At 29.7% G+C, this 24,066-nt stretch overlaps 2 protein-coding genes across 8 annotated transcripts in view; one reads left to right on the top strand and one right to left on the bottom strand.

Annotated features, from left to right (window-relative positions):
- Window positions 1–13,511, top strand: part of LOC130675794 (acetylcholine receptor subunit alpha-like) — a 61,520-nt gene extending 48,009 nt beyond the window's left edge. For 2 of the 3 annotated variants that reach the window (XM_057481652.1, XM_057481654.1), the window contains exons 3-14: window positions 388–508; window positions 2,065–2,204; window positions 3,522–3,566; window positions 6,658–6,767; window positions 8,375–8,555; window positions 9,314–9,429; window positions 9,509–9,677; window positions 11,475–11,611; window positions 11,681–11,800; window positions 11,911–12,096; window positions 12,187–12,397; window positions 13,254–13,511. In XM_057481652.1, coding sequence (XP_057337635.1) covers window positions 457–508; window positions 2,065–2,204; window positions 3,522–3,566; window positions 6,658–6,767; window positions 8,375–8,555; window positions 9,314–9,429; window positions 9,509–9,677; window positions 11,475–11,611; window positions 11,681–11,800; window positions 11,911–12,096; window positions 12,187–12,397; window positions 13,254–13,451 — 1,665 coding nt within the window. In that variant the 5' untranslated portion in view covers window positions 388–456 and the 3' untranslated portion in view covers window positions 13,452–13,511. The remainder of the gene's footprint in view (window positions 1–387; window positions 509–2,064; window positions 2,205–3,521; window positions 3,567–6,657; window positions 6,768–8,374; window positions 8,556–9,313; window positions 9,430–9,508; window positions 9,678–11,474; window positions 11,612–11,680; window positions 11,801–11,910; window positions 12,097–12,186; window positions 12,398–13,253) is intronic. The other variant, XM_057481653.1, reaches the window with a different exon arrangement.
- Window positions 13,512–20,233: 6,722 nt separating this feature from the next.
- LOC130675799 (uncharacterized) lies at window positions 20,234–23,572 on the bottom strand. Of its 5 annotated transcripts, XM_057481662.1 has the most exons (7): window positions 23,471–23,572; window positions 23,212–23,406; window positions 22,788–23,080; window positions 21,770–21,916; window positions 21,577–21,697; window positions 21,224–21,435; window positions 20,351–20,482 (listed from the first exon to the last, which is right to left on the bottom strand). In XM_057481662.1, the coding sequence occupies exons 2-7, from the start codon at window positions 23,386–23,388 to the stop codon at window positions 20,425–20,427; spliced, it is 1,008 nt and encodes a 335-aa protein (XP_057337645.1). In that variant the 5' UTR covers window positions 23,389–23,406; window positions 23,471–23,572; the 3' UTR covers window positions 20,351–20,424. The 5 variants fall into 5 exon arrangements, with proteins under 5 accessions (XP_057337646.1, XP_057337647.1, XP_057337648.1 ...); XM_057481663.1 differs by having other exon boundaries at window positions 20,234–20,419; window positions 21,249–21,435; window positions 23,212–23,563; XM_057481664.1 differs by having other exon boundaries at window positions 20,266–20,419; window positions 23,212–23,563.
- Between the last annotated feature and the right edge of the window lie 494 nt (window positions 23,573–24,066).

Raw genomic sequence — 24,066 nt, 5'->3', positions numbered from 1 at the left:
CATATTCGTTATGGATATTGGCACTTGTTCAGGGTCTCGCTCAATTTTTACGCTCTTCTCTCTTTTATTACCTCTCTCTATTCCCGGTCATATCTGCGAAAGCTGGATTGGGACCTCTCTTGTCCAGCTTTACAACCCGGGGATGATATTAAACGATAGCAATAAAATTACCAAGTCTATATAACTTTTTCGTATTATTGAACGCATTTTTCTTTTCCACTGCTACCGTCCCTTTTTCCCAATTCTTTTATTTTATATTTTATATTGCTTTTTATTAATAGACTTTATTGGGTGATCATGAAATTGAGATTCAGACAAAATAATATCAATTATTTATTTATATTTTATCGTTATTGTTGTTGTTTATGATAACATTTTTCCTTTCAGAGCAGCTGTGGGAGAGGGAGACTGTGGAGGAGCCAAGAAGAAATGAGGCGGACGTGACGTCACAATGACATGATGAAGAGCCTGGTGGGAATCATGTGGATAGTCTTGGTTCTCATATCAGGTACTTGTGATAAATCTTATCAGCAAATATTTGTCACCAGTACATTATTTACCAGCAGTTACACTTCGTCACTTTTTTACCCCAATTAAACTCGCTTGGCCAAATAAAAACAGTTAGAGCCACTCGGTTAATTAATGGCTTCAACATTTTCCAAGTTGTTTTTAATCTCAGGGGTTCAACAAAAAGTTTTAAGGGGGTATTCTAGTGTAGAGTTATTTATTAATATTTCAAGAATATAGAAAAAAATTTTTAAAAAAAATTTTTAATTCAAAAAATTAGCAGCTGATGAAGTGGGGGGGGGGGGTCTAAAAAAATTGGCACGTAACCATACCCACGATTTCTCCAGTTTTATTGGACTGATTTACCTGAAATTTTTTGAGAGTCTTCTTTATAGACTTCTCTATGGTCGGAACTAGCCTCATCTCCAAATTTCAATTTTTACTATTTTAAAAAAATTCGAAACAGTCAAAAAAAAGGGGTACAAAAATTTTTTTTTAACTTTTCCCTAGTTCCAGCCATAGAGAAGTCTATAAAAAAGACTCTTAATAAATTTCAGGTAAATCGGTTCAGTAGAACTTGCGAAATCGTAGGTATGGTCACGTGTTAATTTTTTTAGACCCCCTATTTCATCAGCTGCTAATTTTTTGAATTTAAAAATTTATTTTTTTTTTTCATTTTTTTCTATATTCTTGAAATATTAATAAATAACTTATAAAAAAATGTATACTAAAAATATTGATTGTCTTTTTTTTACGGCACTTCAAAAATTACCTGAAATTCATGCCTCTATACTAGAATACCCGCTTAAAGAAAATTAAATTTTAAAAAGTTGAGGTAAATTAATGGAAAAATAATAAAAGTGATGCAGTGATCATATTTTGTCATTGAAATTTATGAGGAAATCCGATAACCAACAGATCGAAATAGTTGGTGGCTAGCAGATGGTGTACATTCAATTATCGGGATAAATTTGCTAGATTCGAATCGTGCATGGAATTAATTGGTTTATATCCGTTTCAGTCAAGTTCTCTACTCAGATCTGATAAATATCCGACAGACATAACCCCCCCCCCTCTCCATATCTACCGAATTGACAGTAAATTTTAAATAAATGAAATTGTACAATAAAATGGTCAGTTTTAATTCTGTTAAAAAATAATTTCCACTTCTTTACGCTTCTGTTTTATTCATTGTAACTTTTTCGACACAGAAGCGTGGACGAGAAAACGTCGCGTGTACAAATGTCCAATATAATCCAATTAGAATTATATCTCCCAATGCAAGCGTTCGTGACAAAATTGTCCGTCAATAATTCCCCTCTGATATATCCTACGGATTAACGAGGATGTATTCCCACAGGAATCAACACTCGAGCGATTTACGATTCGTTTTATCTCAATATAGAATATCTCAACTTTAATTCCCGCTTCTTCCTTAATTATGATCCCGCCCTGAAAAATGAATTAATTATTTTTCATCCACTTCCCGGCGCCTAATTGCTCAATCCGATCTCAGGCATAATTAAAAACTAAAAAATAATGTTTTATTTAAAACAGGATGCTCCGGAAATCCGGACGCAAAACGACTCTACGATGATCTTCTATCAAATTACAACAAACTCGTGCGCCCTGTAGTCAACGTCACAGATGCACTTACTGTTAAAATTAAGCTTAAGCTTTCGCAACTCATAGACGTGGTAATTACCGATAATAATCAATAAATTTATTAATTATTAATACGCCAATTAATATCAATGGCAATTATAATAAATAAACAAATTTAATTAATTATTGTAATAATTTAAAATATTAATGATTTAATTAATTTCTGGAGGCTTTAATTATGCATTAGTATTTTAATTATCAGTACACCGTTGAAAATTTTGTGTTTTTGTGTATAAAAATTCAATAGTTAAATATTTAGTGTCAATTATTTGACACCATCAAGTGTAAATTTAACTAAAGTTGGATGTGTTGTCTGATCTCGATAATTTTCAAACCTGTATTATTGTTTGACACAAGTATAATGTGTTAAATTAACACAAAAAATTGAGTGGACCGTTTGGGACATGTGATTTGTGTTAAGGAGGTTCGACTAAATCTAATGTAAAAAGGATTTTTGAACTTTAAGATTTGAAACTTAGTATACATGTAAAGAAGTACTTTATTTATGTATTCTCAAAATTTGAATATGATCCACCGTCTAGTTTTTTAGAAAAAAATATTTAAAAATGACGTTTTTAAAGTTTTTATACACAGACTCTTATGGCGGACAAGCTTCCGTCATGACTTATTAGATTTTTTTCATTATTAACCTCCTAAATTTAAGAAATAAAAAACCACATGCCATAAACTTGAATATTTTTAGAATATGATAAGATTTTAACAATAAAGTGTTACTGTTGTAATTATTCAACTAATTGAAGTTAAACTTTATTATTTAATCTCGTTCATCGACAGAGATACATATTATTGAGGGTTTGGCAACGTCACAGAAGCAGCTGAGAGAAAAAACAAAAATATTAATAAATTAATAAGAGAGGCGAGATTAGAAATAAATTTTTCCCGCTTTAATTTGAATATCGATGTGTAAGAAGTTAGAACGCGCTGTTGCCAAATCTTTTCATTAAATCATATGAGTCAAAAATATCCAAGTAATTTCATCACTTTCTTTAATTAAATAAGTAATAAATATTAATTTATGAATTCATTATGTTACTATAAATTAAAATAATGAATTTTTATAACTATTAGGAGAATTTAGCAAACGAAAAATTCAAACACTACTTTGACTCACTAGTTTCGGTCGAACCTCCTTAAATTTCCCTGATTCAGAAATCTAATTTGGAATAATTCAATCCATGCTAAAGTGTATATCTATATATAGTCAAATTTGCCAACTTTGAATTGTTTCGGATCGTGTTTGAATTATTTTAAATTAGGTTTCTCAATCAGGGTTAACAAAAATTTTTCAACTGTGTAATAATTAACATAAAAAATTTATTTGCTTACAGAATTTGAAAAACCAAATAATGACGACAAATCTCTGGGTGGAACAGGTAATTAGCAAGCTAAAGTAAAAATATGTTGGGATGATAACATCAGTCAAAGTAAAAAATTTACGTCATTTGAACCACGCGGCATATAAACGAGTGAAACGCGAAAAGGATATTTTCCCTCGTTTGCTTTATATATGTGGACTTTAATTTTGTTTAATGGGCGCGTGAGATACTCGAGTAGTTTTTGAACGAGAAATTTTCTTCGTCGCTTCAAAGCCGCTCTTCTAAAGAGGACTAGACAAAGATAATATTAAATGAGTTGAACAAAGACAGATAACAGTTTTAACACCAGTAATACTGGAAAAACGACAAATATAAATAAAAGAGATAAAGGCTGTCTTTTAACACCTCTTTGGTATATCAAACACTTTTGTTTCGTTTAAATATATTATGCATGCATTTATAATACAAACATATATATTTATACTTTATATGAAAATGTCTTTTTATTACGCGCCTCTTTTCGCTCCATTCGACCGTACATAGATATATCTTGCAACATAATTATCTAAACAATCGAGGCTTTACTTGAAACTCTCTGTCATGGAACTAAAAAAAAATCTAAATTTCCCTCCAATCGAGAATTTAATTCCGCAGTAAATTAAGCCCCGTTTTAAATTACATATAAAGTATACATATCTATTATCTAGTGAATTCCTTACTGTAATTTAACGTTAAAATTTTCTTTTCGTACCTCATACGATTTACGTTTAACTCCCAGTGGAACTTATTTTATCGTTTCCTCCACTTTCTTCTACTTCTACTTCCTCTTCTTCTTTAACTTGCTATACGAGTGCAACCAACGATTACAACTACCAGTGAGTTGCCTCCAAACGTTTCTGACCCAACGATAAATTACCAAAGACTTCCTGACTTGATCTTCTTGCTCACCCTTGTGCCTCTCAGCACTTTAACTTGTCTTAACGTTAAATTCTACCATGTAACTCGCTAAATAAATTATACATCTTACATATATTTATTTATATATGTACTTCCATACGGAGATGTAAAGATGAAGTAATGTAGTTTACGATATACTAGTAATATAACATGCAAGTTAACGTGGAAGTAACCCATGAGATTATTTCCTCTATATTCTGGCTCACAGCGTGAGTAAAAGCTCAGTGCTGGGAAATGTGCAGTACGAACTACAGTTCAGATGTTATTTTAGTACATAACTATAACGTAATGGTCTGATGGTTTGAGTATAGGGAAAACCAGTCAAGACGTGTGTAGACGACCGAAAGCCACAAAATGGATCCACCGAACCGTGCAACCTAGTTCTTTTCCACCAGATTATGCGAAACATGACATGACATGTGTAGATAAAAATAATAAAACTAGATGTTTTCACTCTTTTATTTACATATATATTAGGGTGGTTCATTTGGAACGACTATTTTTTCTTTTCACTCCCATTTCAAAATGTTGTAAACATTGAAAAAAAAATTCCCTGTAAGTTTCAGCCCTTTATTTTAATTTTGAGTACTTGGCATTTGATTTTGAAGTTTTTCCATTTAAAATATATAGGAAAATTCGGATTTTTTTTTTCAATTCTCTAGCTCAGCTGAATTCCAAGTTATCGGGTTGCCATTTGCGGCATTTTGTAAGCAATTTACTGCTCTTCAAAAGTTTCCGTAGTACAAAATGCCGCAAACGGCGACCCGATAACTTAAAATGCGGCTGAGTTTTTTGAACTCGAAGAGAAGAAATTTTTTTCCCTCACTTTTATGTGCTAACGTTCTTCCAGAAGACTTTTCTGATACCCTCGAGGCCTCCAACCATCCAACGGACGCCTTTATTTTAATCGAAAACGCCGTCTAAGAAATCCTATAGAAATCTCATACACAGAAAAAAGTTATCTTGAGTCAAGAAAATATTTTGGAAGACACACGTTTTCGGGAAGCAAGTCAAGATTTTCTTGAGCCAAGAGAATTTGTCTTGGTTAAAACAAATTCGTCTTGGTCGGAGAAGATTTCGACTTTATCTGAGAAAATTTAGGTCTCCAAAAAAATCTTCTTGAATCAAGAATATTTACCTTCAGTCGAGAATTTTTTTTTTTCCTGTGTAGAAAATCTCGACTCAGAGCTCGACTCAGAGCTGAAACTTACAGGGAATTTTTTGTTTTAAATATTTACAACAACATTTTGAAGTGGGAGTGAATAAAAAAATAGTTGCTCCAAATGAACTACCCTAATATATATAAATATACATATATATATATATATATATTTATTTTTATTACTATTACTTGTTATTTACTACTTATTAGTACCGTTATTTAAATTAATGTATTAATTTACTAATGATGTCGATGAAAATAAACCGACGTTAATTCGTCTGTTTATTCAACGCGAGATAGCAAAAGTCATCCACCAAAACGTGTAGTACAAATATCAAATATTTAATCTGTATGGTTAAAAGCTATTCGTGTCAATAAATACAACTATATACTACTGTTGTATTAACATTATTTATTCAATGAGCGCAAAGGTAAACCGTACATTTAACTCGCAATCCATCTCCGCACACTCTAATTTAATTAAGTTCGTTTTTCACTTGCCTCCACATATTCTTATTTAATATTTCATTAACATATAAATTTTTTATTTATGCAATATGTAATATATATATATGTATATTTTATCTTTATCTTTATGTCACTGTTCTTCGGAATAACAAAATAAATTCCTGAAGAATGCAAGCAAATCCGTGAGTACTTGGGTTTCAGGCCAAAGCTTCGGAGGTTTTATAAAAGCTCGTGTTACCATACGACTTGTACGTGCTTATGGAAATGCAAGAATATATCCCTGGTATCAAGTTTTTTTATTTTATTTCATTCGTTCGATTTTTTTTTTACTTATTTTACAGTCTTATTTTTATTAGATTTTTTTTTATCAAAAACCCACTTCTGCGCCGAAAATTAAACGAGAGTACCCCGGAATGAGATATATATATACAGATCGGCAGAATATGCGCGATATACTCCCGTAATATTTCTTACTTTGTCACTTTTATACGTGCCTCGACATATCACAATGCGCGTACAGTATACAGTTATATATTTTTAGTTTTTTACTTTTTATTGCAGTCGTGGTATGACTACAAGCTACAGTGGGATCCTAAAGAGTACGGAGGGGTTGAAATGCTTCACGTACCGTCCGATCACATATGGCGACCTGATATAGTTTTGTATAACAAGTGAGTTATCATATTTTATCTTCATTTTTTTATTTATGGAAATTTACACTACTTGGGTAAAGTATGATTTTGCGATTGTATGTCATCAGTTTCCATTACTAGTGTAATGTGACGGTGAAAGTATACTTTTTACTACTTGCGTAAGTTTACACCACTAATGTAACTTGACACTAATAGTGTCAACTGATGACATACGTGGTAAAAAAAAAGTGTTAAAATATACTCAGTTTTAACACCGACGCGGAGTTCACTAAAATGGACTTACACCATCTGACTGATGTTATTTCGCGGGGTTACGATATTACACGCAGAGAATTTTACGGTATTTTTTGCATCAAAAATTTATAGAAAAATTACTATAGTCATAGTAACATGAGGACAGTATGGAATTATTTTACAAATTACCGATAACGTAGAAATTTTTAAAATACATTGAACAGAATTTACAAGGTGCATTGTAATTTTGACAAAGCAACAGATAAAATTTATACCAACTGCATAGTAACCCGCACAAAAAAATATATAAATAACATATATGTCCCATATAGCCGATACATTGATGCATATATGTCACATATATATTTTTCTGTGTGGGAAAATTTATTAGGTTAAATCAGAATATTTAGTATGCAGTTGGTATAAATTTAATCTGTTGCTTTGTCAAAATTACAATGCACCTCGTAAATTCTGTTTGATCTATTTTAAAAATTTCTACAGTGTCGGTAATTTGTACAATAATTCCATACTGTCCTCATGTTACTATGACTATAGTAATTGTTCTATAAATTTTTGATGCAAAAAATACCGTAAAATTCTCTGCGTGTTTAGTAATTTTTTTTTACACACTAAAAAATTTCGGAATGAATGCAAAGCGAATAGGAGTTTATTTTAATTTTAAAACTTCAAATCGGAGTGAATGGGAAGTAATATCTTGATCACTCCGATGAAAAGACAAACTCCCTTTTTACTCCGTGCGCGGAGTGATTTTTTGTAAAAACTTCAAAACTCCGAGTGACGGAATAGATTCGGATTTAAATAAAATTCGTAATTACTCCAAATTCACTCTCGGTTTTTTACAGTAGAATACACAGAAAAGAAGGATTTCTTGGCTCAATAAAATTTTTGCTTTCAATTTATAATACAAAAAATTTCCTGGGCTGTGTAAAAATTTTTTCCGCCAAAAAATCTTCTTTCCCGGTACGATAATTATTTTCTTCCGCACAAAAAAATTGTTTTCGACAATTTAGAATTTTAATTAAAAATTTTTTTTAATCAGGAAAGTTAACTTTCTCTGAAATAAATTTTTTTTATCAATGAAATATAATATAAAAATAAATTGAATTTTTTTCAACGCCATTTAACACCGGAAAAGTTTTATCACCATCAGTGATATTATCCTATCGCCGCATTCGGTTGAATTAAACACCCAAAAACTTGACACTAAACACCACTCGAGTTTCGTGCGTATATTTATTAATTAATCGTTAATTAAATACCTAATACTCAACGTCAATTAAATAATGATAATTATAATAACGCTGGTTAACAAATTGAATATTAAATAAATTAATTAGCGATATTAGATTAAAGTGATAATGAAATTTCAGTGCTGATGGTAACTTTGAGGTGACCCTTGCCACAAAGGCAACGTTGAATTACACAGGCAGAGTGGATTGGAAACCACCTGCTATCTACAAGTCTTCCTGCGAAATCGACGTAGAGTATTTCCCCTTCGATGAGCAAACCTGTGTCATGAAATTTGGCTCCTGGACTTACGATGGCTTTCAGGTTCAAATCTCTCTTCATCCATTACTATACATAACTTATTTGTTAGTCTAAGTTGTAAATAATTTTATGCATCGGCTTTAAACACAATCCCATCCGTGAATAAATTTCCGCCAGCTTTAATGTTATGCATTGAATTTTTAATCCTACAAATGACAGATCCCTTCATTAAATTAATAGATTATTTATTCAAAAATACCCAAGCAATTTTACTATCTGTTGAAAGAATTTATTATAATCGTTATTGCAAGAGTCGATGAATATGTACACGAGTACACGTTGTTCTCTCAATTGAAATAGAAATTCCTGGACAAGATCGGTCAGAACGAGATAGAAGCTGATGCTTCTTGCCAATACTCTCCATCCTCATCCTTATCTTTATCCTTATCAATGTCCTTCTCCTACGTAATAATGAAAATATTCCAATTCCAAAGTTATGTCAAGGTCGGAATTCACTTGGGAAATATTTAAATGCTCCTAGATCATACATGCTTCGGTATCACGATCAACAGATTCGTACGTCACTTAATTTACTCCTTGCGTTTAACATCAACCGCAATTTATTCCTCACCCGCAATAATTAAACAATTACCATTAATTTATTAATGGAGCATCCGAATACTTTCCAATCAAACGGGAGATCGACAAAATAAATTAAAACAACTTTAAATTAGTCGTAAGATTAATTAATCCCCAGGACTAGTACAGTAATTAAAGAGTTTTAAAATTAATTAAACTTTTTTATTGCCGTGACACTGCAGGTTGACTTGAGACACATCGACGAAGTCCATGGCAACAATGTCGTTGATATTGGAGTTGATCTTTCCGAATTTTATACTTCAGTCGAGTGGGACATTCTCGAAGTTCCCGCTGTGAGGTAATTAAATCTTTTTTTCTCAAATAATTATTAAAATAATTAAACGTCATTTAAACTAAATTTTTATTCACTGCTGCAGAAATGAAAAGTACTACACGTGTTGCGACGAGCCTTACCTCGACATCACCTTCAACATAACAATGAGAAGAAAAACATTGTTCTACACAGTTAATTTGATAATACCGTGCATGGGAATATCCTTTTTAACAGTATTGGTGTTCTATCTACCGAGCGACAGCGGAGAAAAGGTTAGCATATATATATAGTATATATTATATACATATGAACTCCCATCTACCATCCGTCCTATTATAAAATTCACAAAATTATTCATTCAATTTCCACTCGGGAGGTTGTTTAACTCCAATATTATCCTTTCTCATTGTCATCGTTCAATCCGCCTTGTTCTCGGTCCTGAGTTCAACGGCATCGCCACACTTTAAGTCTTGTTAACTCGTAAAAGCCTGACCATTATTATTTCCACAGCTTCACTTTGTACTATATATTTATTATAATATTCATAGTATCCAGAACAATGGAGTTATTCCAGGCTCGAGTTGTTTCAGGGTGATCGAATATTCAGCTAAAGACTTTGATAGTAAAAAAAAAAAGGGGAAATTTGGTCTTCTAAAATATTAGGGGAGAAGGGGGCAGAGTGGACCCCTTAAGGAAAATAATTATAATATCATTAATTTTTTTTACGCGTTTACTTCTTTTTAGACCTTTTATACTTATTTTCACTTCATTATGCTGCGTCCATTAAAATTGAAAAATCGAAAATTAGGGGCAAAGTGGGCCCTCCAAAAAATTTCGGACTTGATATTTTTTATTCTTTACACGTGTGATATTTGCAAATAACTATAAAACAATTGTATCTTAATACTATAAAAGTTATTTTAATAGTCTGCTGCGATATAACTTTAAAACGTAATTTTATTATCTTTAACTTTTTTAATAAATTATATTTAATGAACAGTTTTGGTACACGGAGAGAAATTTATGGTAACAATTACAATAAATTATGGGAGTGGTTCCCATAATGCATGGTAACTGGTTTTGTTGAAATGTTGATTATAGGAATGGCACCCATATATATGTATTATAGTTATCATTATTATAATATTATAGTAATCGTTACCATAATATTATGGTAACTATTACCATACACAGAGAGAAATTTCAAGTAAATATGCCTATGCAGCATAGTAATAATTAAATTACTCTATAGTTTGTGTCACGCCGCTCTTATGTGACTGCTTATACCAACTATAGAGTAATGTAATTATTACTATGCTGCATAGGCATATTTACTTGACATTTCTCTCCGTATAATATTATAGGAACCATTACCATAACATTATGGTAACTATTACCATAGTATTTTACTAACGTTTACCATAGTATAATGGGAACGATTACCATAATATTATAGTAATTATTACCATAATTCTTCCACATACGATATGGGAACTGTTACTATAATGATGGGAATTGTTCCCATACTAATGGGAACTTTTTCCAGAAAGTATGGGCCTATATCCCATAATTCCAAGTAATCATTACCATAACAGTATGGGATGATATTTCATGAATGTACTAGGAACGGTTACCATAAATTTCTCTCCGTGTAGTCTATTTTAGCCCTCATTATATAAGAAATTTCGATAAGCTTATTATCCGTCCGAACTTATTGGCGTATAGAAAATTTTGAGGGGCCCACTTTGCCCCCATATTTTTTGAAGTTTTGAAAATTTTAAGGGGCCCACTTTGCCCCCTCCTGCCCTAACCCTTCAGAACTCCCATGTTTTTTTAGTGTCTCGCTTGCACTACAGCGATATCTTATGATTTGAAGTGTCCTGTGAGCAAAATGCACACAACGGAAGTACTGACGGGTTAAATCACCTAAAAAAATATTTTTTCAAGACACAACAATATCGCGAATATTGAAAATGTGTTTTTCCCTTACCAGCAAATTATTTAAAAAATTACTGATAATAATAATAAATGAAATAAACTTTTAAATATTTAAATTTTAATTATTCCAGGTCAGTCTTTCTATATCTATTCTCCTGTCACTGACTGTGTTTTTCCTCCTGCTAGCTGAAATTATTCCGCCTACTTCGCTGGTCGTTCCACTACTCGGTAAATTCGTATTATTTACGATGATCCTCGATACTTTTAGGTAACGCAAATAATTAATAAAATAAAATAAATAATTAATTAGTTAATTAACTAAATTTATTTATTCTAGTATATGTGTAACGGTCGTAGTATTAAATGTTCATTTCCGATCACCGCAAACTCACGTCATGGCGCCGTGGGTCAGACGAGTTTTTATTCATGTATTGCCTCGATTACTGGTAATGCGCAGGTAAAGTATTTACAATTAATTATAATAATGACGATAATATATTTAGATAATTTTTTAAATTATTAAAATAAGAAATAAAAAAAAAACTTGTTGAATTCATATGTTCAAAGGTATGATTTAAGACCGCAATACCAAATAGATCGGCGAAGTTACGATCGTCAACGTGTGATGGTCAGAACGTGCAATGGTCTAGAAGTACGTGACCCGACACTTTTTGCGGAGGATCCAGGAGCGGAGTTCGTAGAGCCGCCTATGCTGTTTCCAAGTGTCGACTCGCGAGATGAATTAAATCCGCGGTACGTGAATTATTAAAGAACAAGTACTTTTAAAATGACATTTATTAGACCACTACTCATACTCAGTCATGAATTTTAATTTAAATACAGAGAACTGGAGGCTGTTAATCTGGGCAGCGGATGTCAAATACACGGTTCACCAGCAAGTATACCACCACCGCCGCAGCTTCCTACTGAAGATAGCGTTGATGCTTTATGCAAGACTCTGAATAACTGGCATCACTGCCCAGAGCTTTATAAAGCTATCGAAGCAATAAGATTTATTGCCGATCATACTAAAAGAGAAGAAGATTCAACTCGAGTACGTATGATTTATTTCGTTATTTTTTCATCATACTTGCGCTGAAAGTTTAAATTCCCGCCCTGTTTAGAGGGAAGAAAGTCGTTCTTTTCTCTGAGAAAACAAATGATAAAAATTAGCGCATCGTTAGTCTTCACACAAACAGAGGCAAAAATTTAAACTTTCAGTTGCAGATCTGGTGAAAAATCGTATTCACACCACGGAGGAAGGTAGGGCTTTCCTTCCTAAGTGTGTAATGAACTATTTCATTATACCAGCATCGAAACTTAAAGTTTCAGTTTCTCTGCAGCCAGTCGAAACAATCTAATTTCAGTCTAATGTCGCGAATGAATATCAGCAAACGCGTAAATTGCGAATGCCATCAGTCAGCGGGCAGAAACAAACTGGTTTCGTCCCTTGGGAACAAACATATTATGTTTCTGCTCGCTAACTGAAGGCTTTCGCAATTTAAACTCTGATACTTGTCATATGTTTAATAATAATTTCAGAGCATTAATTTTATTTACATAAATGACAGTTCTAACTGTGATTAAGTTTTATGAAAATTACTGTGAATAATAAATAGTATTTATAGTTTCTACTTAATTATAAATTGCAAATGACAACTTACGCTTACGCTAATAGTTGATCACACCCTTAGTCTCAAATTAACTTGTTTCTGACTGTCTGCTAACACTAAACTTTGAGTTCCAATGCAGGTAATCATGAAAAATCTAGTGTGTAACTCAGGATGAAAAACGATTTCGACTGCGGGTGATGTCAGCCGACTTCATCCTTATCTGAAATCGTTTTGTTTCATCCCTCGTCACACAATATACTATTTATAAAATAAATTTATTAATTTATTTTTAAACAGGTAAAAGAAGATTGGAAATACGTAGCAATGGTTTTAGACAGATTATTCTTATGGATATTTACACTGGCGGTTGTTGTAGGCACTGCTGGTATTATTTTACAAGCACCAACTTTATACGACGATCGCATACCCATCGATGTTAGACTATCAGAAATAGCATCAACCACTGCCAAACCGCACATCGTTACAACCCTCTGAGTAACGTTTGGTGTTTTGTAAGACTCAAGTTATTAATTAAAAGAAAACAAAACATAAAAAATTATTTAATTTTAAATTGGTTCGCTAATTAATGTACCAAGACTGCCGATGAAATTCCATCTTAGTCTTACCGGATACGAATCGAATGAGCAAAGCGACAAGACTCATTAATCGGCTGCGTCTTATGTCGATCACAAGTTTATTTTAAAAAAAGTATAAAAATAAAAATAAAAATACAAACATAAAACAACGTAACGAGTGGAGGATTACAAACATCAAGTTGGGTAATTAATAAATTCATTTATTTTAAAATATCACCCTTAAGTATAATAGTTTCCATTAAATCTTCAACGTGTTCCCAACAGCTACGCCAGGATTAGCCGGCGTTTGTCTTTAGATAAGTCGATGGTATTAAACGAAAAACGTGACTCGTAAGCATAATGATAGAATTAATTAAACGACAGTTTTGGGAAATTAATAGACCGATCATGATAATGATAATGATGATGATAATGATGGTAGAAGAAGGGGTGGAGTTATTTCGCATGTTGCAGACTCAGGAAGAAATACTAAGAGATAAAATCGTTTCACAAACGTTACATCGAGCCTGTCATTTGAAGGGGCCATACAATATTTTGATTAAGAAAAAAAAATTTTAAATGAAGAATAACAAAAAAAAACGTGAATTAATAAAAAGAAACAGCGTGTTGTGTATCTGATTAAGATTCTACACAAGAAATTCTAAATTTCTACGTCTGTATTTATACAGAGATGTGGGAAAAAAAAATTAAAAAAAAAAAATCTAAACAAACGGGTCCGGGCTTTAAATATTTAAATAAAAAAACGACCCAAATTTTATTGCTCATATATGTTTGTAATAAGAGTAAAAAAAATGGAAACATTTGCAAATTTATTTGTTTCATTGCCACTAAATAATAATGTGGTTATTATTACATAAATATAAATAAATATAAATATGAATATATATTATATACATAAAAAAAATAAAATATAAAATAATAGATTTTAATGGGGAAAAGTATGTTTGTGATAAATGGATCGTGTATTACGTTACTGTAATTTATTTATCGGAAATTGTAATAAAAAAAAATATACATATATATATTGATATATAGCAGTTATTTATGGATTTAAATCTCCGTTTATGAAAAAGTATCTATTTAAATGTGAATTTTATACATATTTATTTTATTAAATTGATTGATAATAAAAAGTAATAGAGATTGTATTAAATATTAACGCGTTAGAGTTGTCAGGTGAATAAATAGTATATTGTGTGACGAGGGATGAAACAAAGTGATTTCAGACCAGGGTGAAGTTGGCTGACATCATTCGCAGTCTGAAATCGTCTTTCATCCTGAGTTACACACAATATCTTTGATGATTACCTGCATTGAAACTTAGGTTTCAGTGTCAGAAACAAGATAATTTAAAACCAAGGGTGGAATCAACTGTCAGCGTAAGCGTAAATTATGATTGGCAATTTATAATTAGGCAGAAACTATAAATACTATGTATTATTCATATTAATTTTTATAAAACTTAATCCCAGTCAGAACTGTCATTTACGTAAATAAAATTAATGCTCTGAAATTACTATTAAAAAAATCACAAGTATTAGAGTTTAAATTATGAATGCCTTCAGTCAGGGGGTAGAAACATGATACTGAAATTAGCCGACGTCTAATAATTTTTGGATTTTTTGAAAAACGATAAATTATGAAAAAAAAATATTTAAAAAAATTGCACTTGTAGTCTTTTAAATTTTCTACATGTGCATATTTTTAGTTTTTTTTTTCTTCAAATTTAATTGTTCAAAAAAAAATCCAAAAATTTTTAATTGTCTGCTAACTTCAGGATCGTAGTAGAAACATTATTGAAGTCATTCTTAATTTACGCATACGCTATTAGTATATTACACACCTAGGGAGGAAACTAGGACTTTCGACCCTATGATTCTGAAGTTAGGAGACAATTAGCAATTTTCGGGTTTTTTTTTAACAAATACAAAAAAAAAAAAAAGGCCGTTCGGCATCCGAAATGGAAATAGATTTCTATATATATATAATTTAATAATCACCCATCAAAAATTTTCAAAGATATAAACAATGGCATTACCACCATAACACATGAGTCAATTATGTGACTTTGAACCCTTATTAAAAGTGGAACAGTTATCGTAAAACAAAAAATCAAAAAAGGAAATATAGCTTTTTCTATCGGCTATCAAGTTCTTTTTACATAATAAGGATAGATATACCGGTTAAAAAGTTATTTACGAAAAAAAGCCAAAAAAGGAAGATTTTTCGTTATTTTTGGAATTTCAAATGTCCACCATTTCTAAACTAGTTGACCGATTTAGCTCATCTTCGAACTTAACCATGATAATCGTTCATAGAATAAGTGTGCCAAGTTTCATTGAGATCCGTTAAAAATTGTGGCCGCTATCGTCGCAACAAGGCGCGTTATATATACATACATATATAAACTTTTGAACCAATGGTATTTTTGGAACCTACTCGGTGAATTATGATAGATTATGGCAAAATTCTTTGAAAATTTCACCATGAGGACGAATGCAAAAGATAGATTTCTATGAAGTCTACTAAAATAACTGAAAATATTCATATGGGAAAAACAAAAAAGCTACAGATGGAATTTTTAAAAATATTTTTCTTTTTATAATTCATCGTTTCTAAAAGAATTCAAAAATTATTAGACGTCTATTAACTTCAGGATCATGACCTACGTGTATAATCTATCCGAGCCAAAGGCAATTTTTCACCAGATCTGCATTTGAAAGTTTAAATTTTTGACTCTGATTTTAGGGAAAATGGCGCATGTGCAGATTTTTATCATCCGTAATCTCATAAAAAAAAGAACGACTTTCTTCCCTATAAACAGGGCAGGAATTTAAACTTTTGAATGGCTGTAGAGACACTGAAACTTCAAGTATCGATGCTGGTATCGATAAAAAAAAATTAATCCGGCATTATGTGAATGTATTTGTTGTATTGATTATTAAATTTTGTGAATAATTAAATATTTAAATGTTTATTTGATTATAAAGAGGGTAAATAATTGATATTAAATGTGTGAATGTATGAAAAAATATATAAATTTATATAGATAATTATATTAATATGTATATGTAAGAAATTAAATTAAGAAAGCAATTAAATGTTTAACATAAATAAGCACAGTGATAGTTATTAAAATGAAATTGATATAACATAAATATAAATACTAATATTAATATTAATAAATAATAATTAATGAGTAATCAAGCATTATTCCCTTCCATTAGCAATGCGACATTATTAATTAGTTAATTATTAATTATAAACAGCGATTGTATTAAATGAGATCGCGTCTAATTAATAAAAGTAATTAAGTATTAATTTTAAATAAAATATACTGATGAAGATATTTAATCCGGTCCATTTTTAAATTTCTTTTTCGTAAAATTTTTACACTTCCATTAACTAAAAAAATAATAATAATAATTATAAATTAATTGTTAATTAATTTAATTATAATAAAACCTCCTATTGTACAAGAAATATTTATTAGAAGCGATAAGATTTCCATTTAAAATAATAAAACATCATTTTCATTGAGTAGAAAAAAATATTATCGACTTATTAAATGCGGAAGTAGTTTTTTTTTCATTCGCGTAATTGATATTTTATTTTTTTTTATCAATAATTTCAAACCGAAAAATTAAATAATTAAGCTGACATTTAATTTATTATTCATTAATTTAAAAAAAAAATCAGGTGATTAAAAAAAAAATTAATTAATTTACTGATAAATAAATTTTGTTTGTATAATTTTAATGTATCTGAAGATCGGAACGTTTTTTGCGCAACAAATAAGTAAAAAATTTACTGGATGACTAAATTTCTGGAATGTTTCTCATATAGGGTAGAGGTACCATTTGTGGCCACTGCTCCATTTTTGGACGTTTAATCCTTTATTTTAATTCATGAAAAAGTGGAAAATAAAATTTCCATTTTAATAGTGGGATAGAAGTATCTTTAGACATATTTAAAAAATTGATTATGCATGGAAAAAATTTTTTGTGACCACAAGATAAGATAACTTAGGGTAACAAAATTCTCCCTTAATATACGGATAACGAAACATTCGTTGGGATTACAATATTTGGGTAATGCTAGCGAATTCTTCGTAGGGCCAAGCAATGGTTTGTAACTGTAACAAAACTGTTGTGTTCCAAAAAAAAAAAACTGATTTGTTAAAGTAACAGAATGAATTTGTAGCATTAACAAAAATTTTTGTAATCATAAGCTAGGATTACTTACGGTAGCAAATGCCGGCATTAAAATACGACGATATTATTATAATAAACATCATGTGTTCTCATCATAAATCGACTTCTTAATTACGACACAAATTCATTTGTTACCGCAAGCTAATCATGTTTGTCATTACAACAAAATCTTTCGGTATCCCATCTTTTGTTATCAGGACGAAATCCGTCTTTTCCGTGTGTTATTGAGTCTTTTACAGATTATTTCATTTGAACTTTTTGTGTCCAAAACTAGCCCTAAAGTGGCCAAAAACGGTACCTCTACCCTAGATGTTGGTATGTCAGTCCAAAATCTTAGGCCATCCCCAACCACCAGAACTACCCCTTAGGCAGTCAAATTATATAAATTTTTTTCATTTTCGTTGCATGAAAAACGTTCCGATCTTCAGGTACATTAATTTTAATATATTTTCTATAAATATATATACATATTTTATTATTCACTATTTGTTCGAATTATAAATTTAAAATAATTTGATTTAAAATTCAAATAAAATATTAAATATTCAATCGGATGCGAATAATTTATTATTATAAAATTTATTTTTTTTTTTTTTTTTCGTGTGCGTGTAACAACATATCCAAGTGAATTAACATCAAAATAAAAAATAAAGTCGTTACAAAACGTGTTCACGCCGAAACTCTTAAAGAACTTGAAAATATATATATAAATATAAATATTAAAAAGTAAAATATCATCGAATCTATAATATTGGCCTCATAAATATTATTTATCAGGTTAATTTAATAAAATAATTAAATGTATAATAAATTATAAATATTATTAAAAATTGAAATTCATCGCTTACAGCTGCTTGCTAGCTAGTTTACCGCGATAGTTATGTTTGCTCAAAACTTATGCGGATTTAAAAAAAAAAAATAAAAAAGTAATCACTCGCTCATATTAATAATATGTTCTTTATTAACTGCCATAGCTGAATGTAAATGTATCTTGGACAAATGGGTTTAAAATTAGATTTGTTGTATTTGTATCGTCGCAGTTTAACGTTCGATTAATGATTGAGTAGAGAGAAGCTATTATATATAAATATATATATTAGACTGTGCCAAATCAAACTGATTTTTTTTCTTTCCGGTCTCATACCAAAATTATGTTGAATGTAACATAAAAAAAATGGGTACTCAGTCGGGCCAATAAGTGGATAATAAAATTTCCCGTTAAAAAAAAGCGGAAAATTTTTTTTTAACTTTGAAATTTTATAACTCGTTAACGGATCAATAAATTGAAACGGCCATAACATGGTTTTGTAGAGAATTGAAATCTCTACAAAAAAGGCCTCTTATAATTTTTTGAAAAAAGTAACAGTTCAAAAAATACTTCTTTACGAAAATTTCGGTTTTTTACTCAAATAATTTATTTGTAACACCGGAAATTTTTGAACTGTGAGATTAAAAGTGTATTAAATAACATATTCTGATTGCAAAAACAATTATCTACAAGAAATGTGCTATGAAATTTTGCGACAAGACTGATAGTTTTGCTGAAAAAGTTAAAAAACGAGAAATTTACTATAAATTTCGATTTTAAGTTAAATAACTTTTGAACGGTTAGATTTATAAAAAAATTATAAGAGACGTTTAATGTAGAGCATTCGATTCTTTACAAAAATATACTACGCTCATTTCAATTTATCGACCCGTTGACGAGTTATAAAATTTCAAAGTTAAAAAAAAATTTCCATTTTTTTTTAAATGGGAAATCTTATTTAAGCGATCGCGCGTTTTGTAATTAAGTTGGAGAGCCCAAACTGGTACCCAATTTTTTTATGTAACATTCAACATAATTTTTATATGGGACTGAAAAAAAATATCGATTTTATTTGACACAGGCTAATATATATATATATATTGAGGAAAATTGTTTATCGATTTGATCTCTCGTTTAAGGACAAGCGGGATTTTAAAAAAATGGATTTCGATTCTATGCAACGACACGGTCTGTAAGAATTAATATTAAATATGAATAATATATAAATAAATCAATAAATAATCCAACGAAGAGTTTCATATTCAATAGTGACCATAATAATAAATAAAATAATATGTTACAATTTAAAATGAGGTTCATTAAGTACCGTTGTAAAATAGTGTTTCTAAAAAACCTGCCCCTAATTATTTAAAAATAATTATTATTATAATAAATAAATATACCTGACGGTATAATTTAAAATCATAATACATTTCTGGGGCATCCAGCCGACTGCAATTCGATTGTCTTGTAGATTTTAGAAAAAAAATAAAGAAAAATAAATGAGAATCTTAAAGTAAAAAGCAATTGGCGCGATGCCTCATTGAATGAAATAAAAAAAAAATAAATAAAATAAATCGTGTAAACATTAATGAAAAACTTTCTACATAACACGTGTATATCGATAAATTGATGAATAAACTTAATTTTTGTAATTATGTTTTAAAATTTTATTAATAAATAAAATAATCATTTATTATTTTATATAAAAGTACTTTAATTTTTTGGGTTTTATAATGTAATTTTAAATTTAAAACACTTGTTTGTAATATTATGTGTCTAAATTCAAAGCTTTGGTTTTTGCTTCTCGCATTCTTTTAGCTTTTTTTTTTAGAGTCATCGCACCTGTTTTAAAATAAATTTTTTTTTAGTATTGCTGGTTTATTGTCTTTGTATCGAGATTTTGCACTGAAAAAAATTAACTATATAAATTGAAAAACGACGAGTAATAAAATAATAAAGTGATCAGTAAATCCTATTATTCTAAATAGTAAATCAATTTATAATTAAAACCTAAATAATTATAAAATCAATATTAAAATGTATTCTCTATGCAGGAGTAATTAATATTTGAACTTTAAAAATCGTAACTTGGATAAAAATTTATGACTTGTATTATAAAATTTATTGTTTTGAATGAATTAAGGACATTCTCAGACAGTACCCCCCACTTTTTACAAATTTTAAATGACTTTCATCAGTTATAAGTAGGGACAAGATTTTTGCCTTTACTTCGAAATGAATGGTTCAAATGTTTAATATTACGGCAAAAATATTGGTCTTATAAAAAAACTTTTCAAACAAATGTTGTAGGAAATTTTATTTTCTAGAGAAAATGACTCTTAAGATTTTTTTATACGACCATTATATTCACCGTAATTCCAAAATTGAGATTCATAATGGATTATTCATATTTTTGTTAATTATGAAAATCTTAATTTTGAAATTACATTTTTGAATTTTCATACCATTATGACAGTTGTTATTGAAAATTTGTAGAAAATGAGAGGCACTGTCTCAGAGTACCCTTAAAATTTCCTATATTGACACCAAGGTTCCGGGTTATAATTTCCAACGCCAATTTTTAAAGTTTATTTTTTTCTGTGTGAATATTTTTCGCGCAAAAAAAAAATAAAAATAAAATTTTACCTATTTGCTTTGTTGATGTACTTACAGCAGAGTGTTTGCCAAAGTTCTGCTTTCTTTTTATCATTAGTGAGATCATAATCTTGATTCGATGAACGCTCGCGTAATTTTTTACATATGTTTTTAATTTCAATCATTTCAGGCGTCGGTGGAGGAAATAAATAAGCTTCTATTTTATGACTAGAATTATTAGAGGCCAATCTGATATTATCCATCTATAAAATTAATTAATTGATAAAAAATATAACAGCAGTATTGTATGTAATATATATATACTAAGAAATTTATTAGTTGATAAATAAAATTTTAAATATGATTTCAATTCCCCGATTGTTGATGAGTTGATAATTACTTACTTCGTTAAATAATTCTAAAAATAACCAGACCCATAAACAAATTAATGTGAACCAGTCGTTTTTTAATCCTTTGGAGTTCCATAATTTAGATTCTGGTATAATAATATAATTTACATATATCCTGCAATCAAAATAAATCGAGTAATCTAATGAATTTTTTTTATTATTATTATTAATATAAATAACTACGTACCAATTAAAAAAATGAATTACTAGCAATGATTTAACGATTAGTAGACGGCGTTTAATATTTTTAACACTCGATATAATACGACAGAAATTAATAATTACTGTCAAAGTTGATTTACAGACTAGTAATTTGATTACAATATCAAATGATCTAAAAAAAAATATTATTTATCAATTACATGCACTGATAATTTATATGGAAGTGTGACTCTGAATGTTGTTGCAAATGAAAAATTTTTTAATTTAAATAAAAAATTTTTTTTTATTGAATTCTACTGGCGAATTAATGAAAAAAAATCTAAAAAACGGTTGACCCTGTGGGCCTCCTAAAACTTCCCGCCATTTTCGAGCTCAGCAATGAAGTCGGATAATAATCAGAAGGTGAAATAAAAAAAAATATACGATAGACACAGAGCAAATGCCCAGACACTTTCCAGACACATGGGCTTGGGATTGTTCTAGGACTCGACGAATAATTTTTTTCTCCAGTATTTTCTATTATTTTACATTGAAAGAGCTTCAGAAATGATGTCGGATGATAATCAGAAGATAAAATAAAAAAAAAATATCCGATGGACACACAGAGCAGATGCCCAGATATTTTCCAGACATTTTCCAGACACATGGGCCTGGGATAGTTCTATTATTTTACATTGAAAGAGCCTCAGAAATGATGTCGGATGATAATCAGATCGTAAAATGAAAAAAAAAAATATTTTAAAGGACAGACAGAACCAATTACATCGAGATGACATCGACATGGTTCTGTTGAGAGTCTAGGACTCTAATAATTTTTTTCCTCCAGTATTTTCTATTATTGTACATTGAAAAAGCCTCAGAAATGATATCAGATGATAATCAGAAGGTAAAATGAAAAAAAAAATCTTAAATAGACAGACAGAACAGATGACATCAAGATGATGTATATAACTCTCATAACTAAATAACTTTCACCACTAAATAACTATAACTCCCATAAATAAATGAAGATTAGTAACTAAAGTAATAAAATAAACAATTACTTTTGTTCAGAGGAACTATGAATGATAGCACAAAATAATAAATTAATAATTCCTTGTAGCCAGGAGTTGTGAGTTGAAATTTCGACAAATCCACGATGTAAATAATAACTCTTGTGTAAAATGAATCCTAGCTCTAGATATCTGGGTCTTTTTAAAAGGCAAATCGGATCGAATGATTCAGGTACTAGTAATTTAAGGTAAAATAGACTGCTGAAGGCAAAACCAATTGTCCAAATTCCATCAATTATTCTTCTGCGTGCTACCAGTGGATATTGCATTCGTCTAAACAGGAGCTGTAATCAATAATATTAATAATATCTATCATATATATTTACTGTTGGATAATAAATTTATAAATAAACAAATTACGTCATTGAAAATTTAAAAAATAAATTTAAGCTCTTAAATATTTTTGAATACTTACGTGAAGGCACTTGGTGTAAATTTTATACAAAATAATCCATAATAATACTGCGGTGATGGGAAAATTATTTGTTTCCAGTGAATAATTATTTATAATTTTCTTATGGATTTTAAATAATGAAAATGTCGAATTTATGTCACTTAACCATGAATATAACTTAAGACTCCATGTTTCCATTTTTACAAATACTTTTTTCTTTGAAATAATATTTTTATATAATAGATATCATTATTCGTTGTTAGAATACTTAATTATTTACTCATAACTGCTCGTTGTTGATTCATAATATTTTTAGTTAAACTTTTTTAGATGAAAACAATGAGATTCCACATGCGAATTCTTTAAATAATTCTTGTAAGCTTGCAAGGTAAATATTTTTTGTCACTTTCTTACTTAACAAGTATCGGTAATAAAAATTTCGGGTGTACCACAAAATTATGATCCTGAAGTTAGCAGACAATTGAAAATTTGAATTTTTTTTTGCAGCAAATCAATTTAAAAAAAAAACTAAACTAAAAATATGCTTACGTAGAAAACTAAAAAAACTGTAAGGGTCATTTTTTTAAACCAGATTTATTTTTAATCCGGGTTTACATTGTCATTGCTGGTATATCTATACATTATTAATATAGGTATAGATATACTAGCAACATTAATTAAAACCCGGATAAAAATAAACTCAGTTTGAAAAACTGGCCCTAAGTGCAATTTTTTGACACGTTTTTTTTTTTTTTTAATTTATCGTTTTTAAAACAGACCAAAAATTATTAGACGTCTGCTAACTGTATCATGTAGGTTGCATTCCGAAATGCGCTGCGAGAGCTTTAGGATGAACCCTTATTAATTATTCTTATT

The sequence above is a fragment of the Microplitis mediator genome, chromosome 10, assembly GCF_029852145.1.
Source record: "Microplitis mediator isolate UGA2020A chromosome 10, iyMicMedi2.1, whole genome shotgun sequence".
Lineage (NCBI taxonomy): Eukaryota > Metazoa > Arthropoda > Insecta > Hymenoptera > Braconidae > Microplitis > Microplitis mediator.
Note: the sequence above shows the minus strand (reverse complement) of the source record. Positions and strands in the feature narration are given on the sequence as shown.

Bases quoted from the DNA above. Each gene is read 5' to 3' on its own strand.
- LOC130675799 (XM_057481662.1), bottom strand. From the start codon at position 23,388: ATGGAAACATGGAGTCTTAAGTTATATTCATGGTTAAGTGACATAAAT. The intron at 23,081-23,211 runs GTAAGTATTCAA...TATTGATTACAG, and splicing joins TTTACACCAAGTGCCTTCAC to CTCCTGTTTAGACGAATGCA. The intron at 21,436-21,576 runs GTAAGTAATTAT...TTAATTTTATAG, and splicing joins TTTTAGAATTATTTAACGAA to ATGGATAATATCAGATTGGC.